This window comes from Pagrus pagrus (assembly GCF_965226575.1).
Source record: "Pagrus pagrus genome assembly, chromosome: 18".
NCBI lineage: Eukaryota > Metazoa > Chordata > Actinopteri > Spariformes > Sparidae > Pagrus > Pagrus pagrus.
The window spans coordinates 26,283,415-26,305,471 of NC_140202.1; the positions used below are offsets into that span (position 1 = coordinate 26,283,415).

General features: G+C 39.8%; 2 protein-coding genes across 8 annotated transcripts in view; both read right to left on the reverse strand.

The window, feature by feature from the left end:
- Positions 1 to 1,627: 1,627 nt before the first annotated feature.
- zfyve21 (zinc finger, FYVE domain containing 21) lies at positions 1,628 to 11,888 on the reverse strand. Of its 5 annotated transcripts, none has more exons than XM_084380573.1 (8): positions 11,740 to 11,888; positions 9,085 to 9,135; positions 8,265 to 8,433; positions 6,968 to 7,043; positions 6,767 to 6,858; positions 6,564 to 6,617; positions 5,583 to 5,713; positions 1,628 to 5,475 (listed from the first exon to the last, which is right to left on the reverse strand). In XM_084380573.1, exons 1-8 carry the CDS (start codon positions 11,863 to 11,865, stop codon positions 5,440 to 5,442), a joined length of 735 nt encoding a protein of 244 aa, XP_084236699.1. In that variant the 5' UTR covers positions 11,866 to 11,888; the 3' UTR covers positions 1,628 to 5,439. The 5 variants fall into 5 exon arrangements, with proteins under 5 accessions (XP_084236699.1, XP_084236703.1, XP_084236702.1 ...); XM_084380577.1 differs by lacking the exon at positions 11,740 to 11,888 and adding an exon at positions 10,510 to 10,747; XM_084380576.1 differs by lacking the exon at positions 11,740 to 11,888 and adding an exon at positions 10,209 to 10,747.
- A 981-nt stretch (positions 11,889 to 12,869) lies between these two features.
- The window catches only part of klc1a (kinesin light chain 1a), a 42,920-nt gene continuing 33,732 nt past the window's right edge, over positions 12,870 to 22,057 (reverse strand). The window contains exons 14-16 of one of the 3 annotated variants that reach the window (XM_084381703.1): positions 21,105 to 21,238; positions 18,195 to 18,261; positions 12,870 to 17,028 (exon numbers count right to left, since the gene is read on the reverse strand). In XM_084381703.1, coding sequence (XP_084237829.1) covers positions 16,963 to 17,028; positions 18,195 to 18,261; positions 21,105 to 21,238 — 267 coding nt within the window. In that variant the 3' untranslated portion in view covers positions 12,870 to 16,962. Of the gene's footprint in view, positions 17,029 to 18,194; positions 18,262 to 19,297; positions 19,397 to 21,104; positions 21,239 to 22,057 lie in introns of those variants that run through there. The other 2 variants (XM_084381705.1, XM_084381704.1) reach the window with 2 other exon arrangements.

Here is a 22,057-nt window from a genome sequence, read left to right on the forward strand (position 1 = left end):
CAGTACGCCACCGAAAAAATAGTTTTTGAGAGCTAGCCGTTCCCCCAGCACGGCTCAAAACAGCAATAAGCTCAAGAAAGACATCTGGAGACTGAATCTGTCTGAAGAGTTTCACACTTCATCAGGGGAGTGTAAAAAGACCGGCTCAGTTCAAAGACTATGAAGCGAGCGGCATCCTGAGCAGCCCTGAACAAACAATTGCGGGAAATCATCGAGCGCCACGTGTGGGAATACAGGCCGAACGCAATGAGCCGATGCGTTTCCAGTCTATTATTTCTGTAACTACTCAAGGCGGGAGGGAGGATGCGAGTCAGTGCTGCAGTTTTTTTGTCCGCATCTAGTATATTTCCTCAAAGTCTGTCTGTGTTTATGTAGCGTTTGGCATGATGAGAGGGAGGATGTGCTCAGGAAGACGGAGGTCAGAGCTACAAGCTCCCCTTGGAAAAGCGAGAGGGAGTGAAGGGAAGAGACGCTCGTTAAAGCCTTTGGTGTTAAACCGACAGGCTGAGCACTAACTGGAAGCTTGTAGGTGGAAATCCACGGTGCTTTCCTGCTGAGATGCCGACCCAGAGACGATGCTGCTACCACTTCCTCTGCCAAGGTGTCTGAATCACCGGCTGGGGTCCATCAGCCTGATTGTTTCTAGTTTCATCATCAGTTTCAATCTTCATTTGGTTGCGAAAGCTGAATTTGAATGAAATTGTTTCTTCTTTGCGGACATGTAGCAGCGAACACAGTGTCAAGGAAGGTCACGAGACTGTCATCGCAACTGTTGACCTGAGTTTTGAGGATTTAAAGTATTTTTTAAGGCCTGAAGAGGTAAAAGTTTCCAGTATTACCTGAGAAACATGAACAAATATTTGAATATAAAATGATGTCGTCCGTTTCCTTTAATCAACTTTTGACCTCTGACCCCTCGAGAGGTCCCATCCTCCAGATTGAGATCCACTGCTCTGGGATCTGTTTTCTGTCGGTGGTGTGGAGGTTTTTTTCTCTTTGAGTCCCGTCTTGGTTAAGATGATGTTGGTCTCCATCTAGTGGTGGAACAATGAAGCCAAACACTGACTTTTCATTGGATCATACTGAAGTTTATTCATGTCACTGCTGACAGAAAGAGACGAGAACCAACCCGACGTAAAACTGATTGTTGTCGTGCCTTAAATACACAAAGCAAACGACTGTAAACAAACTAAAAGTAAACGTGTAACTGCATAAAAACATTAAGATTTTCTTTTAATAAAGTTCCTTTAAATCGTTTCTGGTCGTTATTAGATTGTCAGATCTTATTGTTTTAGACAAGTCTTTACTGTTAACGTTGTGTGAACATCCTGAAACATCAGGTCAATATTTATAAAACATACAAACAACTTTTACTTTTCTTGTTTTAGAGTCTGTCCATCGACTTCCTGTTGCTTTGTGAAAGAAAAAGCAAATGTTTGTGCATTTAAACAACAAGAACTTTTGGTAAACGAGGTTTACAAACAGTAAAATACTAAATAAAATCAACAATTATCAACTCCACTGCTGAAGTGTAACATTAGCTAACAATCGTCTCCATCAGCCGGTCCGGACTGACTTCATTAAAGACGTCTTCGGCTCCCAAATGACACAAACGACACCACAGATGTATAAACACTTGATTTTATTCTCAACAGAATAATCCAACAGAGGGGTGTAGCAGAGCATCTTCAGCGTAATAAATGCAGCGGAGGGATAAAAAGGATGTAATCAAGGCCGGGCATAAAGTGCAGGTACAAACACTGGCTGAGTCGTGACTTGGTGACGATCACACGTCGTGCACACTTACAACATAAAAACTCAACGTTCACGTACAAACAGGACAGTGAGAGACGGCTGCACGGTGAATCTAACAGTCTTTACTCAGATTCATTCACTTAAAGGATCATTTTTAATATGAAATCCAGGAAATAATGTGTTTTTTGATCAAATCTGGGAGAATTAAAGATTATTATCGTCCACTAACCGCGCAGCCGTCTCATCCAACTTCATAACAAACAGCTCTACAATGGAAGAACAGTGTTGTTGGTGCGAACGTACAAAAAAAAAAAACACCTCCGAGACAACATCGACACATAAAAACCTCTCCATCCTCCTCCAAACCAAACGACTACTTGTGATTTTTTTTAATTCTTAGGTGAGCAGCGTATAAAAATAAACTTTATGTCACAAAGTGGAGGTGGAGGTGGCGGATACAAGTTTAAATCACAAAAAAAAAAACGTCGACGATCGACCCGTTCTGTGCTCCGTTAAACCACCTGAAGTTTCTTTCTTCGAGCTGCGAAAAAAACAGGGAAGACTCACAGATGTCTCTAATTATCATGGAGCCAATCATACTTGGTAATCTCAGCAAAATGTAGCACATAGTGTCAACGACTGGACCGATTGGAGGTCAAGCATGCAAAGTCTTGTCTCAAGGTCCACTTAGAAGCGTGTTAGAGGACGCCGAGCTGAGATTTCTGCGTCACAAATCTTAAATTCACAAAAACACTTCATGCTTCGGCGAAATAATTAAAGTGTTTAAAGAAACACGTCTTCAATTTGTTATAAAAACCTCAACAGCGCCACAAATTCACTTCATTTTTCTTCCAACTCAAAACGGTTTTAGAGTTACAAAACTTAAAGATCGAGCTCGAAGGAAAATCAGGGATTTGTGGGAACTGTAACAACATCAGGAAGCGGCATGGCATCACAGAAATGTTTAAACGTCTTCTGATCGTCCCGGTTTGTGCCGCTCACGTGTCACTGTTTTATTTGAAGCAGAAGGTCTGAAGGTATTTCCAGAGTCCCCAAAGACTCATCTGAACATCTGGATCACAAAATATCCAACTTTCTGCGTAAGAAAAGACGATTTTTAAGGATTTTCTTAAGTTGCAATACGATGTGTACAGAAATTATTGGATCAAATGTTGTTTTCGGCTCGGAAACAGGTTAAAAAACTTTATTAACGCAGCAGAGAGGATATTTTTTAATCCGGTGTTGAGAAGAGTTAATGAGGATTATGGAAATACTATCAAGAGCTTAAGTGTTTAAATATTAGGCCAGGTTGATTTGCAACTTCTTGCTTAACGATTGAATGAATATCGTAAAAAATATAACTTTTCCAGGAGAACAGCTTCGTAACTCTGTGAGGAAACAATGTAGTGATAAAACAAAAGAGGCACAAACCGGGACGAACTCTCAGAAAACCTTTTTAACGCAGTAAAAACGTCGATCGGGAGAATATTTCTTCGCTCGACACTTCCTTCCTGTTTACAATAGGTCCTCGGGAAGCACAACTAAACTGACGAACCGAACCAGAACCGGACAGCGTTTTGGTTGATGGAAGGAGGTGATTTCACGTCTCTGGACAGCGAGAAGGATAAAAAATAAAAATTAAAAAACGGGAGAAGCCGACTCTGTTCGGGTCCGAGAGGAAGGATTAAAGGAACTACCGTTTACAAATGTTACAAAAAACTATAGTCATACTTCAGCTTTGAAAATCATGTGAGTACGTACACGCCTCGTGTTAAAGTAGGAATAGTTAACAAAATAGCTTATACAAAACCTCAATACATGAAACTACATTTAAAGCATTTATTTATGTGTGTGTGTGTGTGTGTTAATGCTTCACTAGAATCAGTGAATAGTCTGTAGTTTCCTTAGACGACGACGTCTAAAGATTTAAATCTGTAAATAGTCGCAGCAGAGAGCAGAGTCGTTAAAACGATCCACAGAGGAGCAGAAACACGTCGCCTGGACTCAGCAGCTCTGACAGCTTCGTTTACGTGCGAATGAAATCTGTGATGATTTTTGCATTTCAGGAAAAGTCTTCTTTTTTCCTGCGAGTGCATAAAAAAATGCTCTCTGAGGCTCCTCGGGTGATTTTAAAGAGATAAGGCCGAACAAAACGTCAGTGAAATGACTTTAAATTAAACCAAAGTGGCCCTGAAATGCAAAGAGCATCACACACGGCTGCTTTTCTATCTGTGTTAAAGGGTTTTATGGTGGATTTATCCTTTAAAAAGGAACAGTTCACCCAAAATGTGACAACTACTCCCCCACATGCTGATGGAAAGTCAGGTGAAGTTTCCACAAAAGGTTTCTGGAGCTTCACATCAAAACACCGTTGATACCAAATACTGGAAACAGCCGGTCGTGTTGTTTAAACGCTCTGAGAGATAAAATGCAAAACAACCTCTGTCTGACGTCCGTTTTGCCTCTTCATTCTGACGCACATGAACACAACAGAGTCGGAAGGAGCACGTGAACGCAGCATTACACTGGTCTTGGTCGTGACTACTGATTTACACCCTCGACACACAAACTCAAACTTTGCTGACTTCAGGCGAGGTGCACGCTAACGCTTTTACCTTTCCAGCTACAGTGAAGATTTTGGCTTAAAAGAGGGCGTAAAAAAACATCTTTGCATATCAGTTTGAGACTTCAGGGCTTCTGTAGACTTGTATTACGTCGGACGAACTGTATGGAGCCATTTTATTTTTTATTTTGGTTGTTTTTCACGTTTTAAAACGAGTCTCCTGCTACTTCAGTTGTTTAGAAGAAAGCTGCAACGATGTTTTGCTGTGAAGCTCCAGAAATGTTTTGTTGACTACAAACTTGAGTAGATGAATGTTCATTTTTGGGGGTGAACTGTTCCTTTAACTTGCTTTATCTGGACGATCTGGGTTCAACCATCAATGATCCGTCCTGCTGCAGCGAGACGTTCAGTCCCTACTTGGTTCTGTTCAGCTGACCTCTGCGGACGACGGGTCGGCAGAATGACAAATAAAAAAACGTCCCTACAGGGATCCATAAAGTGTCTCGTCACTTCCTCCAGAAAGCAAAATAAAAAAAGCGACGCGCTGAAAAAAACATCATCAGCAGAGTATAAAAGTATTGTGTTGCCACGGAAACACCTGTGCCTGTATCTGAAGTTTTACTGCATCTCTGAAGTTATGAAAAAACGGTTTATGAAAAGCTTCGACGTCACGTTTCACGGATGTTAAAATGTCAACTACAAAATGTGTCGCCGGATCGCGTGGCTAAAAAAAAGAGGCGTTAATCCAAAACAATCCTCAAATGTGAGAACGTGAAAGAACCGTATTTAAAAGTCGGAGCCTCCGACGATCGACAGGCTGCTAACTCGCGTCGGGAAGCTTCGTCTCCTGCCGTTAGAGAAAAGTTTAAATCAAAGATGTAAAACGTAAAAAAATTAGAAGGACTTGTTGGTAAACATGATGTACAAAGTACTCGTTATAGAGGTAATAAATTGTTTTGTTTTTGTATAAACATTTCTTGCAGAAATTACCGAGAACTGATGAGGAATCAGACGGAGAAGCAGAATCAGAACTGGCGTTAATAAAAATCCAAACGATACCGGACCCCGGTGAGACGGGGTACAAAAACACTTGGGTGTGTGCCGCCCAGACGCTCGGTCCGTCACTGGTCCCGAGCTTCGTACAGCAGTTTGGCCGCCTGACAGACAAACATGAAAAACGTGTGAACGCAGGACTTCTGTAACTTTATCTGTTATAATGAATGGATGTATGTGAAGCGGCAGTACGAGCGCCTGCTCCTCGTACCTTGTGCATTGCAGCCAACCATAACGAGGCCACCTTCTTGTCGTCTGCCGCCTCCATGCGGAGCTGCTGGGCGTCCTGGGAGCCCATCGGCTTGTAGTGGAGCAGCATGCCGCTGGCCCGCGACGTCCCTCCTGCAAAGAAACACACTTTTAGTCTTTACAAGGAACATTTCCCGTCACGTTCCTGCTGCTGCATCGGATCACAGTAAAAGTTTTGTAAAGTCTCGACGACATCGATTACAAAACTACAAAGAAATGATGAACGCATGCACAAGCTGAGATGTCAGAGGACCAGAAACACACACCGACACAATGAAGCACCGAATGATGATGATAAAAACTGCCACCACGTTATGAGAAGTTTGGGATGAGATGTTTTGTTGCTTTGAGACACAAACATGCAGGAAAACACACGAGGACCAAAATAACTGCGTGACGACGTTAAACGACTATTAAATATTTACAATCAAATATTTACGTCAAGAAATAATCAGAGCTGAGAAAGAAGGGAGTTAAATTAGTCTCTATTCTTCATTTATTGTCGGGAAAATAGATTTTTCTGATTTTAAATTGGGTCACTTCATTCTTAAGTTTGGGAACGTCTGATTAAAGGAATATACAACATTATATAATGTTAAAAGGACGACTGCTACTATTTTTTAATCGTTTGTGTAGTTTAATCGATAATAAAGCACCAGATTTTATAAACTCTTCATATGTTTTATATCTAAATCTTTATTTGTGAAGTAAATAAAGCTGGAGTAGATTAAAAAAGGACAATATTTCCCTCTGACATGTCGCGGAGGAGAAGCAGAAAACTGCTGTTTGTTGTTGTGAGGATGTTTTTGGGACTCAACAAACAGAATCACTGGTTTCATTCTCAGGCAGCTTCATGCACGCAGATGAAAAACCAGACGTGGAGACAGAAGGAGGGATGTGAGCGACGACGAGCGAGCCGACACCAGAGTGAACCAACGCTAACCTTCAGAGAGATACTGACTGTCCAGCAGACTGGTGTAAGTGTGAATGTCATTCTCTGAAGCCCAGAAGAAGAAGAAGAAGAAGAGGAAGAGGAAGAGCCAGAGAGGAGAGAGACGTTGTTAGTGTCAGACAGGTTTAAATGTTAGTCAAGAAGTTTCTCAGGAGGTTCGTGGCTCCAGCTCAAGAAACAAAACGTCGCCTCACCTCCTGGACTCGTCCCGTCTGTCAGAATCTGCATGCTGGAGATCCGAGACAACTCGACCTCGAAGTGACTTTCACCGTCCAGGAACAGATACCTGATGATTACACATAAACAGATAAATAAATAAGTATATCTGTATCAGTTTGTGTTCTTCACTCCTCCTACACTTCACTCAGTGTCGTGATGACATGATTATTTCTCACCTGTGGTTGTTGGAGAGGCGACACGACATAGTTTCAGACTTCTCCGACGTTCCCAAAGTGACGACGAAGGTGCCGCCTGCAAACACAAACAGTCCACATCTGTTTTAATCCTGAAGACGGTTGAACAGTTTAAACCTCTGATTCATCTCCACTGCAGCTTTAACCGACACACATTCACGTGGAAAACGTCACAGAGACACTTTCTGCTTTGTAGCATCTTTTGTGTGAACTCGTGCTGAGCGATCGATCATCAATAATAAAGCGTGAGGCCCCGGCACGCTGCAGGCATTCAGCCGGTCCCCCCCCCCCCGGCGCTGCAGCAGCTCCGGGCTGCCGATGGATTTTTCATTAAGAGGCCGACTGCTGCGTATTTATAGCCACGCACTGACCCACACTCAACAACAACACAATGGATCATCAGGGCGGGAGGAGGCCGCGCTGATGGATTATAAAACACAGGATCTTTACTGTCACAGCGACGTGACGGATGAGAGGCTGCAACACCGAGTCGCTGAAGAGATGAGCCGCTTCTCAAAACCACAAAATGTGACAATAACCCTTTAAATAAGTTAAGAAGAGCTGAAACGATTAGAAAATTAATCAGTTAAGTCAAAACTAAAGTTAAGTGTCACAGATTTAAGTCTTTTCTTTGGGTTTTAGATCGTTTCGCAAATAAAACAACTTATTTTTGAATATCTGAATGTCGTTTTGGACGAAAGGAAGTTAAAATAAAAGATTTTCTGACAATTTTCTGACACTCAGTGAGAAAATAATCTGCTTATAATTATTTGCAGACTGAGAACAAGTTAGTTAATTATAAAACAACATCATTAAAGGACGACAGACAATATTAAAATAAGATTTCTGCTCACGATCGCTGCTGCGTTGAGCCGATTACTTCCAGAGCTGCAACCATTAATCGATTAGTGGTCGACTATTGAATTAATCTGCACATATTTTCATAATCGATTAATCAGTTTCAGCTATTTTTTAAGGAAAATAAATACATTTTCTTATTCCAGCTTCTTAAATATGAATGTTTTTTTGAATATCTTTGGATTGTGGACAAAACAAGACAGTTGAGGACAAACTGATCAATGTTTTTCACCATTTTCTGCCTTTTTTGTGATGTCTGTAATCGTTTCCTCGAGAACTAATCAACACATTAAGCAACGATGAAAAGTAATTAATAGTTACAGTCCTCATCATTCTCCAACAACTCAACCCCTGAAGTCTTGTGGACGTTCACACACTTATTCAAGCGGTGTTGCACTATTAGAAAACATGAACTTCTCACCTCCGAGCAGAACTTTGAGCTGTTTTTCGTAGAACTCCATCTCCTTCTGAGAGACGAGGCTGCACTCGGCACACTGCCGCACCGGGTCGACGAAGCACATGCGAGGCAGCACGACCTTCTTACTGCAGCATTTATCACAGAAACACCGGCCGCAGCGCCGACAGTGATGCTGCAGGAAACAAGGCGAAGAAAGTATGAAGGTGGTTTATTGAAAGAAGCATCTGCGCTGCCGTGTGAGCGACGGGACGTCAGTCAGCAGAAAACGCAACAGTTTTGGCCTGAAAGTGATTTTTTTAAGCCAGAAATCATTAAATCTTTGACACAGACACACTGAGGTCAGCTGGCGTCTAAAAAATCATGAGTACAGCACTTTTTAAAAGGGGGACAGCAAATAAATCACTTTCAACACATCTCAGTCCTTCATTTAGTGAACTTATAAACTCGGTCGAGAAGTGATTCAGAGGACACGGACTTCATGTTTCTGCTTGAAATAAACAGAGTTGGTAGTTTAAAGTCTCCTGTGCTGATTTTGATGCAAACAGAAAGTATTTTCTCGCAAATATGCAAAGAAATCGGGGTCAGAAGGAGCCGAGCAACAGACAAACATTGTTATTATGTCAGTAAGAAACGTCACCACAGAGCCTTCAGTGTGTCTCCGTGCCAAAACAAACCACCAGAAGCCAAATGTGGAAAAAAGTCGACTCATGTTTCACCACGGACGAAACGAAGCCTCTAAATCTTCAGTTTCTACGTGTTTCTGTCCGTTCAGAGGAAGATACAGCTGAGATTTGTTGTCGTGCAGCAAAAACAGAAAACAGACCTTTCTTTTGATGAAGTCGAACTTGGTGTCACACTGCATACATCTCGGGCACTGGAAGACGAGGGAAGAGGAAAAACAGGATGTTACACAACGTGCTGAGCTCGGTGGATTCAAGTGCAACGGCAGCTCGAAATGTGGACGGAAAGACACTTAAGTTATTTTAGATTTCCTGCAATTAATCATCAAGAAAACAAATGTTTATGTCACATGCAGCATGTTGGTGTCGCTGCTGTAAGATAAATATGTAAAATGTCTTTAAATGGCCAGAAAACTCACAGAGGAAAAAGAAAACGAGGCACTTTCAGACTCTTAGCTGCAGATTAATTTGCAGCTTATTCACAAATAAATGAATCTTCAACAGGTTGTTTCGTTCCTGCGTGTTTTTACTTATTTGTCAATCTTCTTTTCCTTCGTTTCTACAGAAGGATGAGTCTGTTTTGACGTGTTTTTGCTATGACGCAAGACAAATTTCCCAACATCTTCCTTGTTTTTTTGAATTACGCAATGAAATTAAAAACTTGAATCCTGAATCATAAATCAAAAGAAGTACAAACACACAACGTTGTGTTGTTGCTGTGAGATAAGTATGCAAAGAAACACTGTTTACGATCACAGGGGACAACAAACACAACAAACATGCACATTTGAGAAGTTAAAACCTGTTGATTTTTGACCATTTTGCTTATAAAATGATTAATGCATCATCAGAACAGCTGCAGATTCATCGTCTGCTGGTTTATAACAAATCTGAGACTAATTGTTTCAGCTGTCTGTTTTTTTGTCACTATTTGGAGTCACTCTTTCTAACTGACACGTCTTTTCTTTCGTTTCCACTGAAGGATGACTCTGTTTTGACGTGTTTTTGTTATGTTGCAAGCCACATTTCCCTCTGCAGGACACAAAAGACTGACCAGAACTGAAACATGCACAACTCATCAGAAATAAACAGGCTGCACGGTGCAGAAAAGACTGTTGACAGCCCTTTAAAAGTCATTTCTGACACTGTTTTGCAGGATTGTTGCTTGCAACAGAGTGTTTTGCAAGTTTGGTATCACTGGTTGGACTTCAACTTCTTCCAACACTGTTTACAACCCGTCACTATCATGCCCTTTCCTCTTATTTACAGATGAAGCAGGTGAGAAATGATTAACTCTGCTGGCTGCAGTTCACTGTCAGTCCGTACAAAGTGCCTCTGAGAGCAGCCTCGGCCGGTCTGTCCTCGTCTGCCTCCTCCTGCAGCTTTACAGCACTGACACAAACACAAAAGTCACGTAGACAGCAGGCGTTTAACTGGGAGTGAGGAGCTAGCATAGCAGCTCCTCCAGCTAGCTTAAAAACGACAAGCGACGTGTGGACGTAGCTGTCAGCTAGCACACAAAACAACCGGATGTGTTGTCACTTTAACCATCTCTGGTGAAGTTAAACCTCATAACTGCGTCTGACAGATGAGTTTTCCAGCTCGTAACCCGCTGGTTGTTTTGCTAGCAGGCTTCAGTAGCTGCCAGGCTGGCCGTGTCTGCCTGCAACGCCCAGTCCGGAGGCTAACTGCCATGTCCAGAGCTGCTGAAGCTAGCAGCAGTTAGCATGGAAGTCACCGGAAGTGAGGAGACCGTAGCTAGAAAATAAGAGCACTAAACCTAGATCAACATCAAGAGAAGTAATTCAGTGCATTTATTTAAAAGTACTGTGCTTTGGTACAATTTTGAGGTATTTGCACTTCACCTGTGTATTTCCATTTTCTGCTACATTTTACAAGGAAATACCGTCATTTTTACTTCACATTGTAACATGAACTTTAAGGTTAATAATACATAATATTATCAACTAACTAACAAATAATTGTGTATTATTATGACTTAAGCTACCAATCAGTATATTATGTGATAAAATTACCTTTGCCACCAGCAAGATTCGTACTTTTGGTGTCTTTTGGTGGAGCTGTAACCAAAAACATTGGGCTCTCCTAGTTTATGGACTAATAATTCATTGTATTTCATGAGTTTCTTATGTGTTTTTCATATAAACTCTTTTTCTGAAAAGTAACTTCACCTGTAAAATAAAAGTAATGGCGTACAAAATTTATCTCTATTTGGTTTGAAGTATTAGCAGCACATCTGATTCTCAAAAAAAGAGTATTTTAATTAAGCAGGATACCAAAAATGAGCTGAAAATGGCCGAATAAATGTGAAATTTGCTGTTTCTTTTTAACTTAATTTTCCTCATTAATTTTCATTAATTTAAATGCATCAGTGACATTTAAATAAAGACTGTGTGAAATGTAAAATTTCAGTGATTGTAATCTTTAATGCTAAAATGTTATGAGTGTAGCTAGCTAGCTAAATCAGCCACACCTAGAGTAGAAAGTTTCTCAAAAATACATTGTTTAAAAAAGATTTAACACTTTTAAAACTCTTAGAATTGGTTCTGAGGGTCCAAACACAAACAGGTACCAATTAAAGTGTATTTAAAACCATCCCTTCATTATAATTTAAGCTTTTTGGCTGCTAACGATGGAGATTTGGTTGTCAAAGAGCGCCTTTATTTTGAAAACATCAACCGGACAGGCTACGGTTAGCATGCTAGCTAGCTTCCCGCCGCTGCCCGCCGCTCCGATGGCTGCTCGCTGTCAAGACAAACCCTCCGCCTCCGTCTCACCTCTTTATCCGGGACCCACTGCGGCTCGTCCAGGGAGAAGGGGCTGTTGAAGGCGCCGTTCTCCGGCACCATGCGGAGGCCGCTGGGGCTCCGGACGAGCTTCTTTCCGTCGGGCACCGCAGACATCTTGCTCCAGCAGCTGTTTCTCCTCTCTGTACAGTAGACACCAACTCCTGTCTGGACACGCCCTCCAGCGGCGACTGACAGGCCGATTAACCAATCAGAGCACAGGAGGGGGGGATGTCACGTGGTGCGTTCAGGGGCGTTTTGATTTTACAGCCTCCATGAAAACAGGCTGAAGGAGGGAAATACTGAGGTTTCTTTGTTTCCAACTGCTGATACTCATCAAAATTCAGTCATATGTTTATTTATTTATTTTTCTGAGTAGCTCAGATGGTTTATTATCTGATTATACTGATAACAGAATGTTTACAGCTGTGTGAAACTTCCTTTTCTGCTATAAAAATATAATATTCATGAATAAAAGCAATAAATAATGTTAACTTCATTTTTTTTGTGTTAATTTAATGTATTTTTAATACTTTGTCCAGCTTATGTTGCTCATCTCGAGCTGCTTTGTACAACATAAGCAGACTGATATTGTCTAGATCTGTATAAAGTTATTTAAAAAGCTTTCTGTTGGCAAAATAACACATTATATTATTAATTTAGCCATTAATGAGGAAGTATCAAGTCTGGTGACAAAAAAATGCTTCCATGGTAAAAAACTACACATTCTTATGCAGATTTTGTTTTTAAATCCAAGGCAGTGAAAACAAGGATTAAAGTCAGTTTTATTTATTCTAAAAACATCTTTTTTCAGTCTTTTTTTAGATAAAAATTGGCCTAGATTTAGACAAAACCTGAAGACTATTTGATATTAATTGAACTATTCAAGTGTAAATTATATCATAATTTCAAAATAAAACATAATTTGAAGAGTATACCCTTTGGTGCATAACACCCAAGGCGTTGACGGATGCATCTTCAGTCACAGAAAAACAAAAAATGTGCAAGAAAAATGTGGATACATTTAATTTTATCACCTTATTTCTGAATATTAAAGGATTTAATAGTTACTACAGAAGTCCTGAGCAGATCAAACATTAAAAATCTCAGTACAAAAGTCATGAATTCAATAATTTTATTGAAATTCAGTTGAGCTGTAAAATAATTTTGCTGGACAAACTTTTTAATGAGCTTTAGTCATTAAAACAAAAGGACGTAGTGGAACATCAGTTTTGCAGACGAACGAGAAGCCTACATGTCTGAGAGAGCAGTAGTTACAGAGGACGAGTAGTTTCATGACAGCCAGTCTCATCCAGGAGCATCTTCTGTACATACAACACACAGCGGACGCTTTGATTTCATGTTCAACACGGAGGGTCTTTAAGATAAACTGCATCTTACACACATTAAAAAAACAAAACGATGGAGGACGAGTGCAACTTGACATTCAAACTTGTGTTTAAGAGTTGTGCCCGTAAAAACTTTAGATTTAGGAGAGCGGAGAATTTAAAAAAAGGACGGACTGTGAGACCTTCACTGCTTCAACAAGAAAACAAACAGACTCAGATAAAACTTGTTGTTTCCTCTGTACATTTACATTCATATTTAAAAACCTGATCAAAAGTCGTAGTTACAGGACAGAGTTTGAAGTTTTCCTCGTGTGATCATCAGCAACAGGCTGCTGCAGTTTGTCCTCTGCAACGAGGCGAAAGTTTGAGCAACGTCGACCTAAAATCAGGCAACAACATCTGTGTGAAACGAAACATTAGTGGGAAAATAAAGTGTAGACAGAACTGTGTGTTCATACGAATACATGAGAGAATAAAGAGGAAAAATGTGCTTAACTTTGGTTGAAATAGTCTAAATCGTTACAAAAACGTAGAAAATGTTCCTCTGAAAATGACATTTTTACCTCAAACAGTAAATTGCATCAAATAAGTAAAACTACGGAAACAAAAAAAGGCCAAAATGATTTGAATCTTATAAACAAATGAATCCTTAATTGTTTAATTTAGTCACCACTGAACATAAAATGTGGGAATTTAAATACAACTAAAACTTCAGGGTTCAAACTATTTTAACTTTTGCATATTTCTATAAACATATTCCCCTCAAAAACACGATTGTACCCACAAATTCAGATCTTAAATTGTGTCTAATATTGACACAAAACTATATTCAAGTTGCAGAAAAATTAAAAAATTCAAAAATGATAATAATAAATCAGGTCGCACCAAAATTCAAGATGATAAATTCAGATTTTTACGTCAGGTTACGTGCTGTGATCCAACTTAAACACACAGAGGGAAACTCAAACCACATAAATTCAGATTAATTAATTTTAACACAAACATTTTGGCCTTTCTTTGCTTCCATATAAAACTACTTTGCATTAAATCTTCTGTAAACAACATTCAGGACATAAAAACTTTAACTTTGTGTCACTTTGTTGTCAGTTTTTCTGAAGTGTTTCCTGTCTGACGTCGCTCAAACTGTCGCCCGGTTCATCAGACGTCGTTAAGTTATGTGCCTCGTTACTTTGTGGAGCCTCGTTACAGTAAAGACCGTCAGGTAATGAGGATTAAAAGAGAGAACAAGCACAGAGCAGGTTGACGATCAGACTGATCAACAGTCAACAAGAAGCTTCAACACTCGACAAAGTAAATAAAATCAACATTATACAGAAAAATTCAAAAAGAAATTAACACCTAACAAAATTATTGCCGGCACGCCAAGTTATCAAATCTATTCAGCGTTTATATATATTTACACTTCAGGGCTTCATGTTTGCTTTTCATTATCTGGGACGAAAAATAGATTTCAAGGACGAAGTTTTGGAACGAAAGTCTTCAAGTTAAAAGTCAGAATCAGAAAAAGGACGGGAACGTCAAACAAAAAGCTTATTGCACAAAAAACTACAAGTTCATGAAACTTCTGCAAGAAAAACGACTCATTCTGCAGTAAATGTTGTCGTCAGAAAATCTGATCTATGTTTGGAAACGTTCTGGTGCTGATGTCTGACTTTAAACAACATTCAAGATTTAATAAGTTTGGCTTATTTTGTTCAATAAAGGAAAAGTGTTTTAAAAATAGATTTAAATTCAGTTTAAGTCGGTTAGGTACCATAAAAACATTTTCTAAATGTTAATCAACGGGGTAAAAAGTTCTGCGTCACCAGAATCAGATGATAAATAAACATTACTCGGTTCCCTTTAAAAAAAAGAGCATGTATGCAAAGTGAACTTCATTTAATATAAAGGTCAATAAAACTAGAAACGTTAATCTCAGAACGACACTCAGTCGGAGAGTTTTGTCAGATTTTAAACGCTGTTTTATACAATCAATAGACATTTTTGTAATAAATCCTTCAGTATTTATACAAAGTTTATGATTATTTTGTGTGAAATTCAGTATTTTCATTAAGTCAGTTATTTATTCCAGTTTTTAAGCAACACTTTGGATGTCAAAGTGAATCGTAGTGAGATATATCTGTTAAATAGTTGTAACTATCTGGAGAATATTTTGGTAATAGCAAAAAAATACACATTACATTTGCGACTTAAATCTCAGGCGTGATAATAACTATTTTTTAAATAATTCATAATTTGCACTTTTTTGGTTGGATTCGTTCAACTTTACTCGCGTCGTAAAGTGTTGTCTCGACTAAAAGAAGTTAAAAAAAAGTTGTGTAACATTTCTCCGGCCGTCGCTAATGTGTAAAAAAAAACGTTGGAGTGGCGTTAAATCTGCAGTCAGTGTGTGAAACTACAGCCTCGATCCTGAGAAAGTGTCGCCCGGCCTTCATGTGCCAACACGCGTCGTCGTCCTGCCTCGTTTAGGAAAGACAGCGCTGCTATTCTCAAGACTTTTTACAGAGAGAGGAAACTCTTCAGAGCAGCGCAAGCACGAACAAATAAAATATAATGTACAAAATAAAACCCCAAATGTAAACAGAGAACTTCATACATCAAAAGCAAAATCTTCAATCAACACAGGACGGAACATTTTAGGAAAAGAAGAGCAGTTTCCAACACTTCTGTCTCGAAGGTTTCGTGGATTAATGCAGAAAATAAAAACTTTCTTTCTTGATTAATCACAAAACCCAGTTCAGAGCTTTCATTGGAAATCTGCAGAGTGAACGCAGAGCTGAGAGCAAACGTCCGGGTCGGCCTACAGGAAGACGTCATTGCTGGACAAGATATCTGCAGAGTCGGCAGTTTAAGTTATTAAAACATTTCTCAAGACAAGTTGAGTTGAAGTTTAGTGGGTGAAGCCAAACAGCTCCAGTGCAGCGTCTTTCAAAATGAACTTTACTTGATAAAGATAAAGATGTACGAGTAGTGGGTAGAAGAGAACAACAGTGCAACTTTTTTGGTTTCACATTTCAGCTTGATAACGTCCCGATCGAACACGTCCTCGACTGAACGTGTAGAGTGACAGTTTCCTGAAGTCGAGTCGAGAAAACTACTTGTTTAGATTTAAGGAAACATTGTGATTTGACTTAAAGTAACTGCATAACTTACGTAGCTTCAGTTACGATGGTACGACTTAATTAAAATCATGACTTCCTCCTCTGCCGCTTTAAAAAACGACTACGGCCACCAGAGGTCGCCACCTCACAAGAAACACAGCGTGGGTCGCAATAAGCTGCTTTCACAGTCGACCTATAGAAACACAGTGAAAAGGCGATCTATCTTTATCTGTTGCAGCTCGGCACAAACTGAAAATGTGTAACTTCACCCACAGCATTTAAACTGAACCGACGAGCTACGAGAGAAATGTTTGTAAAGCTCAAAGCTCGTCTCTGCGTCTGCCTTCATTCAAGCGACAGCATTAAATATTAAACAGGAACTTGATTTGAGAAGCGATCGCTCACACTTACATACAGTACACGCACATAGAAAAAATAAAAGATATACACACTCAGATCAGAAACACACAGCGGGTCACTGCGTGTTCATTTTCCTCTTGTTCCTCGATATGTATAGATTTAAAAAAACAACAACACCCGACATCCCCTCTGAGAGCGCAAACCTTCAAAAAGTGCAACTTTAAAACCTGTACAGCGAGCACTTGGTGGTGTGATGCCGAGTTAAATGTGTGGAGATGTGAAGCGTTCACACTCGGCTGTTTTACAGTGAGGAGGGTCTGATGGTGGTGGACAGGAAGCGGATTCTCGTGACCTCCTTCACCTCCGACACGGCCCGTTAACCTTCAACGCGCCAGGTCCGTGTGGCTGGCGCTCAGGTCGCGGCTCTTTTTCAGACGATTATTTCGTTCCTGCAGAAAATGTAGCGAGAGGAAAGTGAGATTTTGAGGACTGACATCTTTGTCTACTCTAACTTAAGATACACAATCTCAGACATGAGTACAGAGAAATGCTTGTGTTTTCGTCTTGATAAAAAACTCTTCTTGAAGCTCAGTTACAAATAAAACATCCTCCCTGTTAATAATTTGTGTTGATTAGTCAAAATGGTGTGAAGTTAGTGTGTGAGTTACTCATTAGTGATAAATCTGACACCACAAATACTGAGAAACAGCCACAAAACTAAAACCAACAGAGCCTCAGCAGATACAGACATGAGAGAGAGGAGTGTAATAAAAGTATCTGCAGAGAAGTTGGTTTGTTTGAACCCTCGTGATGAACTCGGTGGGTGGATTCACACTTTGATAAAAATGCTAACATCAACTAAACTTCTCTCTGGCTGTCTGAAGTATTTTGTGCCGGAAGCTGCTCATTAGTTTCTGTTCTCTAACTCCATTTCTGAACTAACATCAGCTGCTGTTGCTCAATATTTAGCCATTCGAGAACGTGCATGAAGTCACGTCCTTTGGACTGTCGCAGAAAAAACACACTTTATTTAAACTTTATTACATTTATATAGATAAAAAACAAAAGATATTTAGAGATGTAAAATGTAAAAACAAGAGGTGTATCTCATGCAGCCAGTGTAGTTACATGATCCCACACTGATTTTGAGTCAATTCATCACATGACCTGGAAGCTATTGAACTAAAATGCTAATATTTTCACATAAAAATGAATAAAAAACAATAAAAATGAATACAAAATATTTAAATATCTCCTCTCTAAACTGCAGCGGAAGTAGAAAGTTTGATGAGAAGACGACTCAAGCACTGAAGTTGTACTTCGTTAAGCAATTTGCCTCATTAAGTCCGTTTCTCTCTCGTGTTACCAATTAATTTAACACATTTGCTGCATATTTAATCCCAGAGATTACAGATAAAGTGCCTGTAAACCTTAAACAAACCTCATTTGTTTAAGATCTGAGACTCTCAACCTTTCACTTCCATGTGCTGTACATGTCTTTAGAGTTAAAATAACCTGTTCTTTGACCTTTTCAATAAGAGGTCTCACCCCTCCGGTCACCAGCGGGTTAAAGACAAACCGACACACTCCCTGCAGATACACTCGGTCTCCTTACTTGGTAGTGGTCGCTCGCAGCCTTGTCCGCCACGTTAAGAACGCCCAGAGAGCTGGCTCGCTTCATGCTGCACCCAGAGCAGTGACATGCAGGAGGAGGTGATGGGTGGGGCGAGGGGTCAGGGGTCAGAGGTCACAGGTGAGGGGGGGTGGAGAGTCAGGTGTGAGGATTTTTAGCTCAGTGGAAATGGTGAAGGTGTGTGTTGGTTAATGACATCCATGATATTTTCACACAAAGGTTTTTTTTGGTGGCTCGGCGGCTTTTTCTCATCCTGGTTATTAAATATTTAGTTCTGGTACCATTTTCTATTTTGACCCGTTTATCAAGTGAAAGATCTCCAGCTACTTTACAAACACTATTAAATCTTCTTTATCAGAAAGTGTTGCCAACATTTTAATGAATGTCACCTGACACAGTCTTGTACTGATCAGCTGTAAGTGGTGTAAACTGATGTTTACAGTCAGTGAAGTTCATGCAAACACCAACATTTCATGCATGAACAAAAACCGAAGTAGAGTTCAGTAAGTCAACACTGCAGAAACACGTCCATCCTGATCCGAGCACCGATTTACAAATGATTTCCTTTTAACGTGTGAACGTCTTTTTTCTCAGAACATTACATGTTAATCCTGAAAATATTACATTTATCTTAAGATATTCTCAAAATATTGCATGTTTTTTCTAGGGATGTTACTCCATTTCCCTCAAAATAATGTATTTTGTTCTCAAACTGATGCCTTTTTCGCAAAATGTCGTTTTTCTAACCACTTTTGCCTCGAAATATTAATACCGTAGAACTATTTTCTTGAACTCGACATACAACGATAAAGAAATCCGGCTTAATTTATTATCAGAAGGATAAAATAAACATTTTTGGGGGATACACCTGAGCTAACGGGGTCTTTTGTTGGGTAGCATCCCATTTATCTCTCTCTCTCTGCTGTAAACTGTCAAAATGCAAAAATACGCAACAAATAAACATTTCACAGTGACCTGATCTTTTAAAACAGTGGCTTCTCCTTCCAGTTGAACTCGTCAGTGTTTCTGCTTCTTTCCGTTCACCAGATGAAAGTGTCAGCACACGTAGCGCAGTGTGAAAATGGACTGTATTTCTGCAGTGATTTAACGTTACTGAGACCCGTCAGACCGATCCGGATGATGATGACGATGATGACGGCAGTGACATCATCACGTCCATCATCCTGGAGGAGCCACAGAGAAGAGCAGCACAGAGAGGAAGATGGAAACCAACCAGTGAGCACACAGATGAGGCATGCAAGTCCACATTCAAATGAAAAAAATTTATTCATAAATAAAAAACTTCATCACAGCATAAAATCCTGAACACAAACAGCCATGCAGACACGTTTGTCTTCCAGAGTCAAGTACACAAAGAAAATGAAAACAAATAAAAATCCAAAAGCTGAAGAGTCAGACGGACTGTTATTCAAAACAAATTGAAATAAATAGCCCGGAGCCACAAAATGCAATAAATAGTCGTGACTATTAGTGGTTAAAACAAAAAGAAAAAACAGGCAGCAAAACAAGCATGAAGGCCGTTCAGAAGCAGACATTAGTTTGTGTCTCGCTGCAGATGCTTTTCTACGCGTCGCCCGTCACAGCGAGAGTTCCCACTTCATCGACTCCGATCTGTTCGTCTGCTGCTCGCTGTTAGCTTTGGTTTCTGTTTCTATCACGTTCGGGTCGGATCATTACGACCTGATATCAGGACCGCTGAGAGGAGAAAACTCTGCATCCCAAAATATTACAACTTTTGTCTGAAGATTTATTCACATCACAGTTTTCCTCAGAATATTTTATTTTTCTTGAAATATTACATCTCTCTCTTTTCTGAAACTATTTTCTCACAACATTTCATCTATATCTTCATTCTCAAAATGACCGTGTTTGGTAATATTTTTACTACTACTCTTTTTTCTCAGAATTTAACTTTTTCATCCTGAAAAACTACAACTACAACTCTGAATATCCACTTCTGTCCTGAAACAGTATCAGAGTATTGTCAGAAGATATTACGCCTTTTTCTCCACATTACAGTTTAAAAGAAAAAACTATGACTCTTTTTCATAATACTGACATTTTCTGTAAATATTACAACTTTCTTCTGAAGTTTTATTACCACTATTTTCTCGAAATATTCGAATATTCTTTTTAAATTGTGTTTTTATGCCTTTTTCTCACAATATTGCATCTTTATCATCTTGTAATATTTTGACTTTTAACTCAAGAAACTATTACGTCTTTATTCTCAGAATATACATCTTTATTCTGACGATATGAATATTTCTCCTCAAAGTTTTACTACATTTTTTTCTTGACTTATTACAACTTTTATTCTCTAAATATGAGACAATGTGTCATAAGATATTCGGACTTTCTTCTCATTTCCTCTGAATATGAAACCTTTTTCTTTAGCTGTAACAACTTTTGCTATAAACATCAAAAACACTTTACTCCTTTTTTTAAAAATCAAGGTATTAAACCTTTTTTTAAAACTCATTACATCTTTAATCTGGACTTTAATGTCAAAATGTCTGTTTTTTCTTCCAAACAGTGGCTTTAATATTCACTAAGAACGGATCTAAACTATAGAGAAAGTTTAACAGTGTGCAGAGGCAGTGACAACAGACCGGTAAACCGATGAAGTAGGAAAAAAAAAAGAAACGTGTATGTGCCAGTAGAAGCTCCCTCCATCATTTCATGTGCAAACACAGCAGTTACACCACTTCACCACCAGCAAAGTAGAGCGAATCCCTTCTTTTATTTTTGGTTAGTACGCCGCCTGCCCGCCGAGCTGAAGGCTGCAGGGCCGGCTCTTCCTCCGGGCCTGCAGTGCATAAAGTCAGAGTCACCTGTGGCGGGTCAGTCAGGGTCTGTTGGGATAGTTACCCGGGGTTTTTGGGCTCGCTGTCTCGGGTCGAGCCGCCGCCTTTCAGCTTTCGGACGAGTTTCTCGCTGCTGCGGCGGATCGACGCTCGCAGTTTACTGAAGGAGCCGCTCCTCTTCAGAGAGCCGGAGCCGTCCTGATGGGAGACGGCACAGGGTTACACTCGTTCATACGCTCTCTCCTCTAACACACACGTATGTACATCAGCGTTACACCAATTCTTACAGTTTGCTTGTTGTCTGATGCAGATTTTCAAATAAAAAAAACAGACTCAGGACTGCTTCTCGTCTGTAAAACCTGCACTGAAAACGACTGTAACTGCATTTTCATTGAGTATGTCATGTCCAAATTATTCTAAATACTGAAAAACAGAAAGAGAGAACATGTATTCTCAATAATTGTAGTGATTTTGGGGCTGTAATATATTGGTGGCAGTCTTCAAACGCTAATATACACACAAGAAAAACAAGTGCACCATCCTCCATGCAGACTTCCATGTGCATACACGATGCTGTAGTGCAGAGGCTCGTGTGCAAACAAGTGAAGCTACAACTCAGTAATCTGTGCATTTGTACTTCCACACAGGTGAATTCACTGGTTTTGTTGCACATCCAGTGATGTATGTGATCAGCAACAGTTCTGCCTACCTTCAACCTCAGCAGCTATAATAACACCTGTAATTAAAGGTTTCCTCCCGTCCTCTCTGGACCCTTTTAGCAGAAAACTACTTCTAACTAGTTGTTCATACTTTGATGATGAAATTATCTCATCTCTGAGCAAAGTCTAGACTCGATGTGAGTGATTTTCCTGCAGGTGATGTGGAGGAAATTCAGTTTCGGACTGTTAGTAAACATTGTGCAGCAGTGACACACTCTCATGCTGCGCGTTTGTCTTCTGTTATCAACCCATTATTTAATCCATCGAATGAGATTGTCTGGCTTCAATCTCCTCTAAC

What these genes read in the sequence shown, in the direction of transcription:
- zfyve21 (XM_084380573.1), bottom strand. Translation starts at nt 11,865, where the DNA reads ATGTCTGCGGTGCCCGACGGAAAGAAGCTCGTCCGGAGCCCCAGCGGC. An exon ending in TCGACTTCATCAAAAGAAAG is followed by an intron (nt 8,434 to 9,084) that starts GTCTGTTTTCTG and finishes TGTTTCCTGCAG; the next exon opens with CATCACTGTCGGCGCTGCGG. An exon ending in AGACGGGACGAGTCCAGGAG is followed by an intron (nt 6,618 to 6,766) that starts GTGAGGCGACGT and finishes TCTGGGCTTCAG; the next exon opens with AGAATGACATTCACACTTAC.